Raw genomic sequence first — 14,391 nt, forward strand, 5'->3', positions numbered from 1 at the left:
CATGGAGGTGGGCAGTCTTTGAGGTGGCACAAAACGTGTGGTTGGAAGCTCAGCACAGGGACAAATGTGGCACTGAAATTGCGAACAGACTGACTTAATCTCAGACTGTTGCCAGGGAGAGGAATGGAATCAGCAGCGAGGGAATGGCTTTTGGAGCGACGACTGGAAACAGTAGTTTCAGTCTTCCCGATACTTAATTTTAATGCTACATAATTCTCCAATTATTTCATAAACCCGTGAATCCTGGCAGTTTAACATTAGGCCTACTGTATGGACTTGCCAATGGCGCAAGATAAAGCCCACTGTACAAAAGAGACATTCAAAAATCATGACACTGCCCTGCTGTTTTTCGACCATGTCCTTCAGACACAGTCTTCAGCAAAAAATATCAGTGTGACATTACAGAACTAAAGGTACAGGCCTAGGAAATTACACTTGTTTCTCAAACCTCGAATATAAGCCTGGGTTTTCCAGCATTAAGGCTTATACATTGTAAACAATTTAAAAACAGCTTGATGTGGCATAGCGCATCTGAATTCTCTTACAATGTAGTTTAAATTTAAAACCAACCTATTAGGTAATATTACTGTCTGCGTACTGAACAGTAATGAGCAGAATGTGATAGATTTCAGAACTGAAAAAAAAACCCACCAACTATGGTGTACTTTCTAGATCTTCATAATATTCATCGAGCACATAAAAGGAAAAGTTAAGTTTGTCATTTATGGTTGTACAAGCAGCTTTCATCCAACTTTACATATCCTGGCAATTTACTCTGAAACCTGCTAGACTTTACAAGTAACTTTACACTTGTCTATTAGGGCAGAAAAGACGAGGCAAGAAATCATTTATTTCACACATTAAATTTTGCAGGACACATAAGGAACAAATTTCTCCTTCCTTATGACTTTTAATTCCTATCCAATTTTATTCATTTTCACTTAATTCTCTTCTCACCTTTTAACTTGCGTCTCGCACCATCTTTGTTTTGATTTTGAAAGCATTCTAACAAGCTTTCTTTTGAGTAATTAACTTTTCTCCCCCTTTTTTTTTAGCGGCACATAAGCCTGAAGAGAAAAAAAAGTGGCTCAGAAACTTAAGTTATAAACACTCAAAAAGAAAGTGCAAGGCCGACCAACAGCTTGCTGGATAACGACAGAAACTGAACATGGTGTAAAAAGGCAGACTGGAGTGTTGGGGTGGTGTGCGGTTCCCCAAGGCCTTGTGGATTCCAGTTAGGGTGGTTGAGAAACGTTAAAATATGGAGGAAAGAAACCTGACAGCAAATGGCAAATTGCACTGAGGCCTGTCTTGAGGCATGATGAAAACACTATAACATGCACAAAGCAGAGTTCAAGGCAGATGATACACCACTGTGATTACCATCAAACACAAGTCACATTCTTTTGATGATAAGCCACTGGGGTGGCCCAATAGCATTTGTTGGGTATCTCGAAAGACTGTTTTCTTTTGCCTAAAGCAGAAGCTTTAGATCTACATTGCAGATTCCGTGTTAGAAGTAAAGAGAAAGCATTCTCTCCTCAGAAGTAATTTCACTATACGTGATCCTAAAGACAAACTTTAACTGTATCATACTCAGCTAAAAACGTGCTTTTGTGTTTGCAGTGCCACTTTACTGGCAGTGCACATTATTCAATGACTTTCAGCATTTCAAGAGTCATTTAGTGATCTCAGGCCACAAAACATAAACCCAAGTAACCCATATGCTTTTTAACCGTTTTAATTTGCTCTGCCATCTTTAAGGATGGCTGCATATAGACATCAAGGTTTTCTGTTGTTCTAAAATCAATTTTATCAAAAATGTTTAAATTTATTGGCTGGAAGCCCCCAATTGATTTTCTCGGCCAATTCGAGTGGTTTGGGATCACAGCAAAGATGGCGGTACATTTGCATCACTGTAACTTCTACATTCCAAAACCACTGAAATCAAGGCTAAGCCACACCAGGAACAATGGCCTGGGGAAGTATGAACGGCCATCTCTTAGCCCATTAGCAAAGCGCCAGATAATTGCTTGGGTCCTCAATTGGGTGGAAACACACCATTTGTTATAATCATTTGAATAATGGGGCCATGACTGAGAGAGCAATTCTCAGCCATGATTTAATAAAATTACAACTGGACTATACTGACCATGATCAAAGTTGAGTCACTGGACAGTTGGAAGGAGCGAGAGAGCGAGAGAGCGAGAGAGCGAGAGAGCGAGAGAGCGAGAGAGCGAGAGAGCGAGAGAGCGAGAGAGCGAGAGAGCGAGAGAGCGAGAGAGCGAGAGAGCGAGAGAGCGAGAGAGCGAGAGAGCGAGAGAGCGAGAGAGCGAGAGAGCGAGAGAGCGAGAGAGCGAGAGAGCGAGAGAGCGAGAGAGCGAACTCTGTCTGCACATTTTGACTTAACAGATGCTGTGGACAGAGATTTTTAAAAATAACTCAATCCAGCACTGCTGTCTTCAGAAGAAAGGATAAATCATCATTGCACATCTTTAAACCACCTCGATGCTGAAAGCTGCAGGACCTGTAGATTCAACCTAAAGAGCCAGCCAGGTCACCAATCTTCAAGAATCATATAACCCTTCAATTCTACTGGACTGTAAACTCCATAATCTATCCTCCCACTCTGTAATCTATTTGCGTATGTCTGAACTTCAAGCAAATCTGTGAAAGATTGAGCATTATGTTATTATTTTACATCGGCCAGGTTAAGAACTAAAAAACCTATCTTTTTTTAAAAAACTCAAGAAGACCTGTATTTTATAGTCATGGTACACAAATAGTTAAACACTCACTGAATTGGTAACTATATCCTTTAAAAAAGCATGTCGCAGTCAAAAAAGTTGTGGGAAAAGAGGGAGTCGTTCCACCTCTCCGCACCTGATCATAACACTGTTCACCTATACTTTTTAAATCCACATCCTTTATAGACCACCAGTCTTTCCATCCAGGTCCTCCCAAAAGTACATCACTTCACATTTCTCCACATTGAGCTCCACCCGCCACACTTCTGCCCATTTCACCATCCTGTGATGCAACATTTCATTTGCAAACTTTATAAAGCTTTTCCCTACAGCCAAGTCTAAGTTATTTATAAAAATTGAAAAGAGTAATGGACTCAAAGGCAATCCCTTGGAGACACCTCTGCAAACCATTCCCCAGTCTGAAATTCAGCCACCCAACACCCTCCTTTGCTCTCTGTAACTGAGCCAATTCTGCACCCATACCACCACTTCCCCCTTAATTTAATGGGCTTCCATCTTCAGTACAGTACACAATTAACTAGAGATAAAGATCCAAACCAGGTAAACTATCTGGCCAATATCACTGCCGAACATCTATAGCAATATTAATCAACAGTAGATCCCCTTGCCACTGAAACAGCTGCAAAGCATAGGAAACCAGAGAGGAGGAGGCACAATATTTATTAAATTTACCAGCTCCCCAGAAACACCACCGAAAATAACCTAACTCAGCCATTTCCGACCACTTGCCACAAAACACTGGGAACACAACAGCTTTGAAGTTTTCTGAAAATAAATCGAATTCCAGATTAACGCTGAACTGGGTGGGTGGCACAGTGGTTAGCACTGCTGCCTCATAGCGCCAGGGACCCAGGTTTGATTCCTCGCTTGGGTCATTGTCTGTGTGGAGTCTGCACGTTCTCCATGTGTCTGCATGGGATTCCTCCGGGTGCTCCGGTTTCCTCCCACAGTCCGAAAGACGTGCTGGTTAGGTGGACTGGCCATGCTAAATCCTCCCTCACTGTACCCAAACAGGTGCCGGAGTGTGGCAACTTGGGGATTTTCACAGTAACTTCATTGCAGTGTTAATGTAAGCTTACTTGTGAGACTAATAAATAAACTTTGAACGTTAACTGCTAAAACCCAACCAAGGTCACCAAATTCACATAAAACTTTCTCACAGTTCACAATGGAACTGTAGAGAAACACGGGGTACAATAAAGCTAGCAAATCAATTTAAACATTATTTCTCAACTTGAAAATGACAAATGATCCTCTGTAAGCACTTGCATTGATACTTTAACTGAAGAATTTAAAATGAGATAAATATTTTATAAAATAGAAGCCACAGGTCCTCCTCGCTGTCTAGTGATCTGTTAGGAAGCACGTGTGGATCTAGATCAAGGTCAGGATATGACTCAATCCTTTGGAGTTAAGGGAAGGGGTACAAGCAACTGGATCATTGTTTTGATCCACAGGATGTGTTAAGTTAGCTCATCTCAACAGGGAGGGGGGGGGGGGGGATGCCAAGAATGGCTTTGGTTCTCCTGGACAATAGAAGGAAAAGAAGAACAAAAAAGTCAGAGTTTTGAATTCCCACTTCCTATGCAGTAACCAGTGCTGGAAATGCATGCAGGCCTAGATACTGGGCGGGGCGATGTTTTCCACTTGGCTGTAACTACATCATATTCAAAAAGCCCACTGAAACCCATTTTCAGATTAGGAAAAGTGTGGTCAGACATAAATTAACAGCAAGCCGAAGGAGGAGGTATTAGGAGGAGGTATTAGGACTAAACGCCTGGTCCAAGATGTAGGTTCTGGCACAGTGGTTAGCACTGCTGCCTCACAGTGCCAGAGACCCGAGTTCAATTCCCAGCTGGGGTCACTGTCTGTGGGGAGTTTGCTTGTTCTCCCACTGTCTGCGTGGGTTCCGTCTGGGTGCTCCGGTTTTCTCCCACAGTCTGAAAGACGTGCAGATTAGGTGCATTGGCCATGTTAAATTCTCCCTCTGTGTATCTCAACAGGTGCCAGAGTATGGCAACTAGGGGACTTTCACAGTAACTTCATTGCAGTTTTAATACAAGTCTACTTGTAACACTAACAAATAAACTTTAAAACTTTTTTTTTAAAGGTGGAAAAATAATTCCAGAGCTGCGGTCCAAGCCTGTTGATAGCACATTCTTCAACGGCAAGACAGCTTAAGGCACGGTCTTCACTGAGAGGCTAAGGGAGTGAGGAGGCCAAAACTGGGCAGAGTTCTCAGGGGGCTGAAGGATGTTGAGATAGGATGGAACTATGAAGAGATCTGAACACAAGGGTGAAAATTTTAAATTTGAGGCATCAGTGTACCAGGAACACACATTTAAGCATGCTGGTTTCTCCGTGACAGACATTGTGACTGTACATTGAAACCGATGTACTAGATATGCCTAACGGCCATGCTAATTAAACAACAGATACACAAATTAACTTTATAAAAGCAGGCTCTGAGATGCCAGGAAGTTTAAACAAGCACTCGCCCAACCAACTGTGGTTAAGTTTAAGCTCTTGAACTACTACTGGGGGAAAAAAAACTTCACAGCTTTAAGCTGTTACTCCAGGCGCTTGAACCAATCTGAGCTTCTGAATAACACCCTGAACATAACAGAAGAGGCAAATGCAGCAGCTGCAGAATTAGAAGCAGCTCTAACAAAGTTGTTCAGTTCCTTGACAGGAGAGAACCATTTGGAGCTGTATTTTAACCACAGACTAATTTAGCCTGACTTACACCATACAGAGATTGAGAAAGCCAAGGGGAACCAATAGGAGGGAGATGCAAATATAATATATAAGCAAAACTAAAATAGGATAAAGTTTAAAGCTTATTTATTAGCGTCACAAGTAGGCTTACATGAACACTGTAACGAAGTTACTGTGAAATTCCCCGAGTCATCACCCTCCGACACCTGTTCGGGTACACGGAGGGAGAATTTAGAATGGCCAACGTACTTAACCAGGAGTACTTTTGGACTGTGGAAGAAAACCAGAGCACCAGGAGGAAACCCACACAGACACCGTGAGAACATGCAGGCTCCGCACAGACAGTGACCCAAAAATTACAACATGCTACTGTGCAGAGGGACCTGGGGGTTCTTGCGCATGAATCGCAAAAACTCAGTTTGCAGGTGCAGCAGGTGATCAAGAAGGCAAATGGAATGTTGGCCTTTATCGCGAAGGGGACGGAGTATAAAAACAGGGAGGTTTTGCTGCAATTGTACAAGGTACTGGTGAGGCCGCAACTGGAGTACTGTGTGCAATTTTGGTCCCCTTATTTGCGGAAGGATGTATTGGCCTTGGAGGGAGTACAGAGAAGGTTCACCAGGTTGATACCGGAGATGAGGGGGTTAGCTTATGAGGAGAGATTGAGTAGATTGGGCCTGTACTCATTGGAGTTTAGAAGGCTGAGGGGAGATCTTATAGAGACATATAAGATAATGAAGGGGGCTCGACAGGGTAGAGGCAGAGAGATTCTTTCCACTTTGAAAGGAAACAAGAACTAGAGGACACAGCCTCAAAATAAGGGGGAGTCAGTTTAGGACAGAGTTGAGGAGGAACTTCTTCTCTCAGAGGGCAGTGAATCTCTGGAATTCTCTGCCCATTGATGCAGTGGAGGCTACCTCGTTAAATATGTTTAAGTCACAGGTAGATAGATTTCTGATCAATACGGGAATTAAGGGTTATGGGGAGCTGGCAGGTAAGTGGAACTAAACCACTATCAGATCAGCCATGATCTTATTGAATGGCAGGGCAGGCTCAAGGGGCTAGATGGCCTACTCCTGCTCCTATTTCTTATGTTCTTATGAATCGAACGCAGGTCCCTGGCACTGTGAGGCAGCAGTGCTAACCACTGTGCCATCAATAGAAATTAAAACACAGAAAAAAAAAGTACAGGAAAATGGAAGGGTGGGCAGAGTTCGTTATTTTATTTAAAATTGTCAAAATATAATGTTTGTGTACAGTGTGTACAAAGTAATACCATTACTCCAGACATTTAAACAAGTTTATTTATACGTTTATATATAAGTTTATTTATTTATAAGTTTGCTTCATTATCTTGGTGCACAAGTTAGGTTTTTTTTAAATTGTTCATCCAGGGGAACCCAAACATCGTAAAAATGCTGGCAGCATTAATGTTAAAACTACTGCTCATTCTACTGAAACTGTCAAAAAGAATGGAATTTGCCCCTTGGCCTCTGGCAACAAATTAACATAGTTCATTGGACTGAAAACACCACATCCTCTCCAAACTGTTACATGTGCGTGACAATCATCCTCCCTAAATATCTCTGTTGAATCCATTGCCTGAATACATGGATTATGTATCATCCAGTGACTGTAGCTTGTGGTGCACTATATCACTTTTTCCACAGTTACTTACAACCACCCAGGACTGCCTCACGTCTAGATTTCATCTTCCTTTGCAGACAAGTGATTTTTTTTTTAAAACATTAAACTGCCACATATAACCATTGCAACATAAGAACACAAAATTCAATGTGTGAAATCATTTCAGATACAAAACTAAAGCCTCTGAAACATTTATCAATGTGCAAGGACTCAACCCTAGTCACCCTGTCAAGTGTTGCACATAAGTGTAACTTACAAAATCTGAAAGGTGGGACAATGGGAAGGACATATTTTAATGAATAATCACATAGATCCGACTTAAGTAACGCGAGATTTCATACAGCTGACCAGAACAGATCCAAGTGACATTTCACAGACAGAAACGGAAAACCACAGAAACAAATCATGAGTAACTCTTGAATTGTTTTGCATGCGCCACACACGATGTTGCCACTGGTGTCGAAAAACTACCTTACAAAAATGGGTGAGCACCCTACAATCATCACAATACAGAGGTCCTATGAATAAACGTGTTTTCATTCTGAGATCAGTGTATCCGATGATAAACATATTAAGTTTCTGGGGGAAAAAAACTTTACATTCAGGCAGTCTTCATTATTCAGTAAAGGGAAAACGTGGACTACTCAATACAGTCTTGGTATCAGAGATAGGGGAAAAAGAACAGAGAAAAGTAGAATAACATAATTCTCTACCTATGACTAATGATGACCACTAGCAAATTAAGCGCTCTTGGTAAACTGCTGTCAGATTGGAAATGTAGCAAATGCAATAGATGCACTAAATGTTAATGACCATTCTAACTTTCAATGCTGTACGTACAGAAATGAAAGTTTCCAAAAATCCTGAAATGACTCAATCATAAGGCTGAGATGAAGGTAACATAATTTTATTTTTTATATGAAGTTACCTTGCCTGACCTGCACACAATAAATAAAAAAACACCTATAAATGGAGATTATTAAATGTCAAACATCTGTGCAAGAAAATGTTATTTTCATTATTTGGCAAGGGTTTTGCGACCTAAAAAAGCAATATTGAATCCACAACAATATTTACCATCTTTCAAAACTCTCCACATTTTCTCTCGACATCTGCTACGATGAAAGTATTATATATGATACAGGAGACAACAGTGCTCTGATACATCTTGGGAAGTAATTTGGACAAGTAACAGAAGGCACTGCTCACCTTATTCTGTAAGAGTTTTAACAACACCAGGTTAATTTGGTAGCAAATGCCATTAGCTACCAAATAAACCTGTTGGACTTTAACCTGGTGTTGTTAAAACTCTTACTGTGTTTACCCCAGTCCAACGCTGGCATCTCCACATCACCTTAATCTGGCCAGTCCCAAACTCCAAAAAGCAACCATCAAGGATCAGCAGCAAGAATGATATGGATACAAACTCTCAAGAGTGGGTTTCAGAGTACACCAATTCTGCTACCGGACTCAAAACCAAAATACTAGCAGTAGAAATCTCACCATGGTAAATTGTGGAAATTAGTTCAATGATCGTGGGATAGCATGGAAACAAATTGACCAGGAAAGCATTTTGTAAAAAAAACAAAGGTTCAAATTACTCCCCATGCACTTTGACCCAGCAAATCACTCAATTGTAAAAACAATCATTCTAACACCTTTTCAAGGCAAATAGGGATAGAGAACAAATGTAGGGTCACCCACATCCTAAGAATATTTCGTTTTAAAAAGCAAGGGTCCGATATAATTTTCCACCTCCAAGAATACTAAAAGCAACTATTATGACCCCAGCTCGGATTGGGAAATAAAGTAAAAATTAACGATAAGCCCAAGGATATTCCCTGTTTGCGTGTCTTAGTATTAGAGCACATGTATATTTATCACTGACTTCTGGGTGAAACAAGCTTTCATTATTCCTTTCCAAATTAACTTATTTTTCCCCATGTTATTTGCTTACTGGTGCCTCCAATATCAACTAGCATTCGCTGCAAACATGAACAACTATTTATGCTAACTAAGAAAGTGAAGGCCCATGTTAAATTGAAAGAAAAGGCATACCGTGTTGAGGTGATTAGCGATAGGCCAGAAGATCGAGTAAGTTTTAGAAACCAGCATAAGGTGACTAAAAGAAATAGAGGTTGAAAACAGATGACAGTAAGCTAGCCAGCAAGGAATACAAAAACAGACAGTAAGAGCTTCTACAAGTTTTTAAAAAGGAAGAGAGTAGATAAAGGAAACATTATTGCCTTAGAAATTAAGCCCAGAGAGCGAATAATGGGAAACAAAGAAACTGCAGAGAGTTTGAACAAATCTTTTGTATCTGCCTTTATAGTAGAGGACAATAAAAAATATTCCAATAATAGTTGGAAATCAGGAGCAAAGGGAGTGATGATCTTAGAACAATTATAATTAGAGAAAAATTACTAGGCAAACTTATGGGACAAGTCCCCTGGACCAGATGGCCTGCATCCTAGGTTGCAAAAAGAGGCTGCAGAAGTGGATGCATTGGTCGCAATCTTTGAAAACCTCCTAGGTTCTGGGCAGATCCCAGTGGATTCAAAAATACACAATTATAACATCCCCACTTGAAGGAGGAGGGAAATAGAAAGCAAAAAACCAATTGAGAAAATGTTGGAATCCATTATTAAACATTAGTAGCAGCACATTTAGAATATCATTATACAATCGAGCATGGTTTAAGGAATTAGTGTTTAACAAATTTAGAGCTCTTCAAAGATGTAAGTAAGGTAAAGGAGAATCAGTAGATGAAGTGTATTCCGATTTCGAAAAGGCATTAAATAGGTTGTCACATAAAAGGTTACTGCAGAAGAGCTCATGGTGTGGGGTGATATATTAACATGGATAGAAGATTGCCAAACTAAGAGAAAACAGAGAGAGAGTGTAAATGGGTCTTCCTCGGGTTGGCAAAACTATAACTAGTGGAATGCCATAGGGATTAATGCTGGGTCTTCAACTATTTATAATCTATACTGAAGGGATCAAGTATACTGTAGCCAATTCTGATGATGATCAAAGATAGGTGAGAAAGCAAGTTGTGGGGAGGACACAAAAAGTCTGAACAATTAAGTGAGCTGGCAAAGATTTGGCAGGTGGAGTACAATGTGCGAAAATGTGTGGTTACCCATTTTGGTGGGAAAAATAGACAAGGAAAATATTATTTAAATGGAGAGGGGCTGCAGAACTCTGCGGTAAAGAGGGACCTGGGTGTCCTCAAATGTGAAACGAAAAGTTAGCATGCAGACTTACAATAAGTAACTAGGACAACAAATGGAATGTTGCCTTTGTTGCAAAGGGGATAAAAAGTAGGTAAGTCTTGCTACAATTATATAGGGCATTAGTACTACGTGCACTTTTGTTGTCCTTATTTGAGGGATACAGTTACATTGGCCAGTTAACTCAGTTTGCTGGAAGGCTATAGTGTGGTGCAGAACGACACCAACAGCATGGCTTCATTCCTGTGGTAGATCATTGAGACCTGCCTCCTCACCTTGTCCCGCGTTTATTGTGGAGTGGTGCCCCTCAAGCTATCTAACCAACTAACTGTCTCTAATGGAGGGAGATGCCTTTAGTCCTTCATGGACTACAGCCAACTACCATGGTTACAGTGGAGGCAGTTCCTTTGGTTGGCTCCTGGGATAAAGGGGTAATGTTATGAGAGAAAATTGAACCTACACTGATTGAAGTTTAGAGGAATGAGAAGTGATCGTATTGAAACCTATAAGATTCTGAGGGGCCTTTGCAGGGTAGATGCTAGAGGATGTTTCCCTCATGTGACAATCTAGAAGTAGGAGCAGTTTCAGAACAAGGGGTCACCCATTTAAGATGGAGGCAAGAAAAGTTGTGATTCTTTGAGATTCCGTACCCCAGAGAGCTGTGGAGGCAGGGTCATTGGATATATTCAAGGCTGAGATAGATCAGTGGAGTCAAGGGTTACCAAGTACCATACCCGGCCTTCTCTTCACAGCTGTGTACATTCTTACTTTTCCTGTGTCAACCCAATTTTCTCTCCATTGCCTCGATTAAGCCTAACCCCACACCAAACTATCTGGCAGTGCATAATCACTCACTGCATGAACACACTAATCTCTTCAACTTTCTCTTCTTCATGAAAAAAAGTCCTAACTTCTTCACTCTATGTAACAAGTAACGTAGCACATAGAACAGTAAGTGACCACATGTATATCCAGACATCTCATATTTGAGACAAAAGAAATTTGTGTTCTTAACATTTAGCACCACTGACCTTGGAAGACCAACTGCATCATTTAATCTCTCCTGTCTTTTACCCCATCACAAACCATCCTCTTGTCCTTGTTGAACCCATCCCTTGAACAAAGCCTATTACTTTTCTAACTTTCCTCAGTTCTCACAAGCTCGATAACTTAAATCTGTTTCTTTCCACAGATGCTGCCATAACCCGTTGAATATTTCTAGTATTTTCTGTTTTTATTGGCAATTTATAAAGGCATTGAGAATTACTTTATTTAGATTCCAGCTTGCGCTGGGTTAGATGATGACAGGTGGGGCATTATATTTGTTCCTTGCTTCTCAGGCTTGTGGTGTGAAAAATCTGTCAAATACCAATGACCTACGCTGACAAGTTCATGTACGACATCAAAAGGATCAGACTAGGCCCTTTACAGTTAAATAGCCCCACAATATTCACAATCTACACTCACTCAAGAAAAATAAGCATCTGTGAATGTACGATAGAATGTGCAATAGAATGTGCTCCAACAAGAGTCAAGTGTCTTCAAGAGGAGGGGAAATTACTTTGGGACATCATTACATTTTATAGCACCCGATCTTTCCAACACAATATATGAAAATGGATATTGACCTAAATACTTAATGAAATATAATCTTAATCTGAAAGAGTTTTGTCAAGAATAACATGATACTTCACAGACTGAAATACTGCCAGACTTAAGAAACTGAAGATCTAAAAGTTGGATAGCAAAGTAGTTAAAAGAGATTACAAACCAAAACATTTCTCATAGTAGTGTAATTTAAATTGTATATCTCCCACTATTGACACTACTCAAAAGTATACACAGTTAAATCATATTCATGCAAGACACCATCACACAACCAAGTTAGTAGCATAGCACAGAAGCTGATCAGGGGCAGCAAGTTAGCCTTATTATAGAATCATAGAAACCCTACAGTGCAGAAAGAGGCCATTCAGCCCAGCGAGCCTGCACCGACAACAATCCAAACCTGGCCCTATCCTCATAACCCCACAAATTTATCCTGCTAATCACCCTGACACTAAGGGGCAATTTAGCATGTCTAACCTGCACACCATAACAGAAATTTGCAATTTTGCATGGACCTCAGTGAAGTACATGACTCCTGTATTAGTCAAATGTAGATAACTGAAATATTAAGTGTGCCATAAGAAACTTGCCCCAAAAAGCGATTCTAACATTTCACAATAATAAGCTTTATTTTGGAAGGGGGTGGGGGAGGTGAACCTTTGTGCACTATGCAGGGTTTAACATAATGCCTAGACTTCAGCAAGCTAATAAAACGAGACCATAACCACTGTGCAAGTGCGGAATATCAATTCACAAATTGTTCCAATAAAGCTGGGCCTTCAGAAACAGCAAAATAAATCCAATGTATTCCTACATTTAACTGCAATAAAACTGCATATCAGCTAGGGGCTGGCCAGTTTCAATAAATAGGATGCAGCTGTAAAGATACATGGTGGCAAATATTGGGGCACTACATTAAAATGCTTCTTAGTGTCAATAAAAACAAAACAAAACACAATGGAGGGAAGAAAAACATTAACTGTAGGACTGGACAAGGAGGGGTGAAATTCAGACAATAAATTGATTAAACATTAAAAGCCTGAAGGCCTCTCTATCCTGCATTAATCCAAGAACAACCACATAGCAAATATAGATATTTAAATGTCATAAAGCTCTTGAAAATGCTTCAACTTTGACAGAGAAATCCCAGCCCCCAGTGAAACTTTGGGGGTTTTTAAAAAAAAATTAAGTAAATAAACTTAACTGTTAATTGCGGCACCTCGTCTCTCCGTCTGACACAAAAGCAGCTTTTCATGGCCACCCACCCCCTCCCCAATAAATAATTAATAAAACACAAAGACACCAGTCAGCTTTCCTCCTTCCCCCCACCACCACCTTCCCTTCCCCAGGCCTCAAACCTCGGGTTTGCGTGAAGCGCCTGGCCGGCAAACAGCGCTGAAGGGGGTGGGTGGAGAGACAACCGGCGGAAGGAAGGAGAGAGAGAGGGGGGAGGAAACAAAAGAACCACAGCAGCAAAAATAAAACAAAAACAAAATAATAAATAAATCAACCAAATGAGGAGAAATCCTTACCAAATTAAAAAACCAAACCAACACTCGCGGCAAAGACTAGCGCTGGCTAAGGGATGTACAGGGAGAGGAGGGTGCTCTGTGTGTGTGTATGTACAGGGAGGGAACCAGACTTATCTCTCTCTCTCTCCTCAGTAAAACCAGCAGCAGCCTGACTTCTAACATCCGAATTAAAGGAGCCAGATTCCCCCCCCCCCCCCAGACTGCAGCCTCCTCTGTCCCCTTCACCCTCACCTCACCCTCCCAGGGCAGCTGTCAATCAATCACTCACTCACCCACAGGACTCAGAGGCTCAGGCTGACTTGACTTGACTGACCTACCCCACCGCCACCACCACCCACACACACAAAACTCAAACCCACCTCTTCCTGTTGAGATTCCCTCACTTGGAATTGGAACTCTCAGCTCTCCCGTCCCAATTGCTTTTTTTTTTATTATTCATCGCTGGCTGGCCTGCATTATTTATCGCCCATCCCAACTTGCTCTTGGAGGGCGTCACGGTGGTTAACACTGCTGCCTCACAGTGCCAGGGACCTGGGTTCGATTCCTGGCTTGGGTCATCATCTGTGCGGAGTCTGTGCGTTCCCCCCCCCCCCCCCCCCCCCACTCCAATCCCCATGTCTGCATGAGTTTTTTTATTCATTCGTTGGACATGGGCATTGCTGGCTGGCCTGCATTATTTATTGCCCATGCCTAGTTGTCCTTGGAGGACGGCACAATGGTTAACACTGCTGTCTCACAGTGCCAGGAACCTGGGTTCGATTCCTGGCTTGGGTCATCATCTGTGCGGAGTCTGTGCGTTCCCCCCCCCCCCCCCCCCCACTCCAATCCCCATGTCTGCATGAGTTTTTTTATTCATTCGTTGGACATGGGCATTGCTGGCTGGCC

General features: G+C 41.4%; 1 protein-coding gene across 11 annotated transcripts in view; it reads right to left on the reverse strand.

The window, feature by feature from the left end:
- mvb12ba (multivesicular body subunit 12Ba) overlaps positions 1 to 13,844 on the reverse strand; it is a 168,031-nt gene extending 154,187 nt beyond the window's left edge. For 2 of the 11 annotated variants that reach the window (XM_078226442.1, XM_078226445.1), the window contains exons 1-2: positions 13,179 to 13,772; positions 9,192 to 9,255 (exon numbers count right to left, since the gene is read on the reverse strand). In XM_078226442.1, coding sequence (XP_078082568.1) covers positions 9,192 to 9,248 — 57 coding nt within the window. In that variant the 5' untranslated portion in view covers positions 9,249 to 9,255; positions 13,179 to 13,772. Of the gene's footprint in view, positions 1 to 957; positions 1,068 to 9,191; positions 9,256 to 13,178 lie in introns of all 11 variants that reach the window. The other 9 variants (XM_078226441.1, XM_078226446.1, XM_078226443.1 and 6 more) reach the window with 8 other exon arrangements.
- Between the last annotated feature and the right edge of the window lie 547 nt (positions 13,845 to 14,391).

The sequence above is a fragment of the Mustelus asterias genome, chromosome 13, assembly GCF_964213995.1.
Source record: "Mustelus asterias chromosome 13, sMusAst1.hap1.1, whole genome shotgun sequence".
NCBI classification, from domain to species: domain Eukaryota; kingdom Metazoa; phylum Chordata; class Chondrichthyes; order Carcharhiniformes; family Triakidae; genus Mustelus; species Mustelus asterias.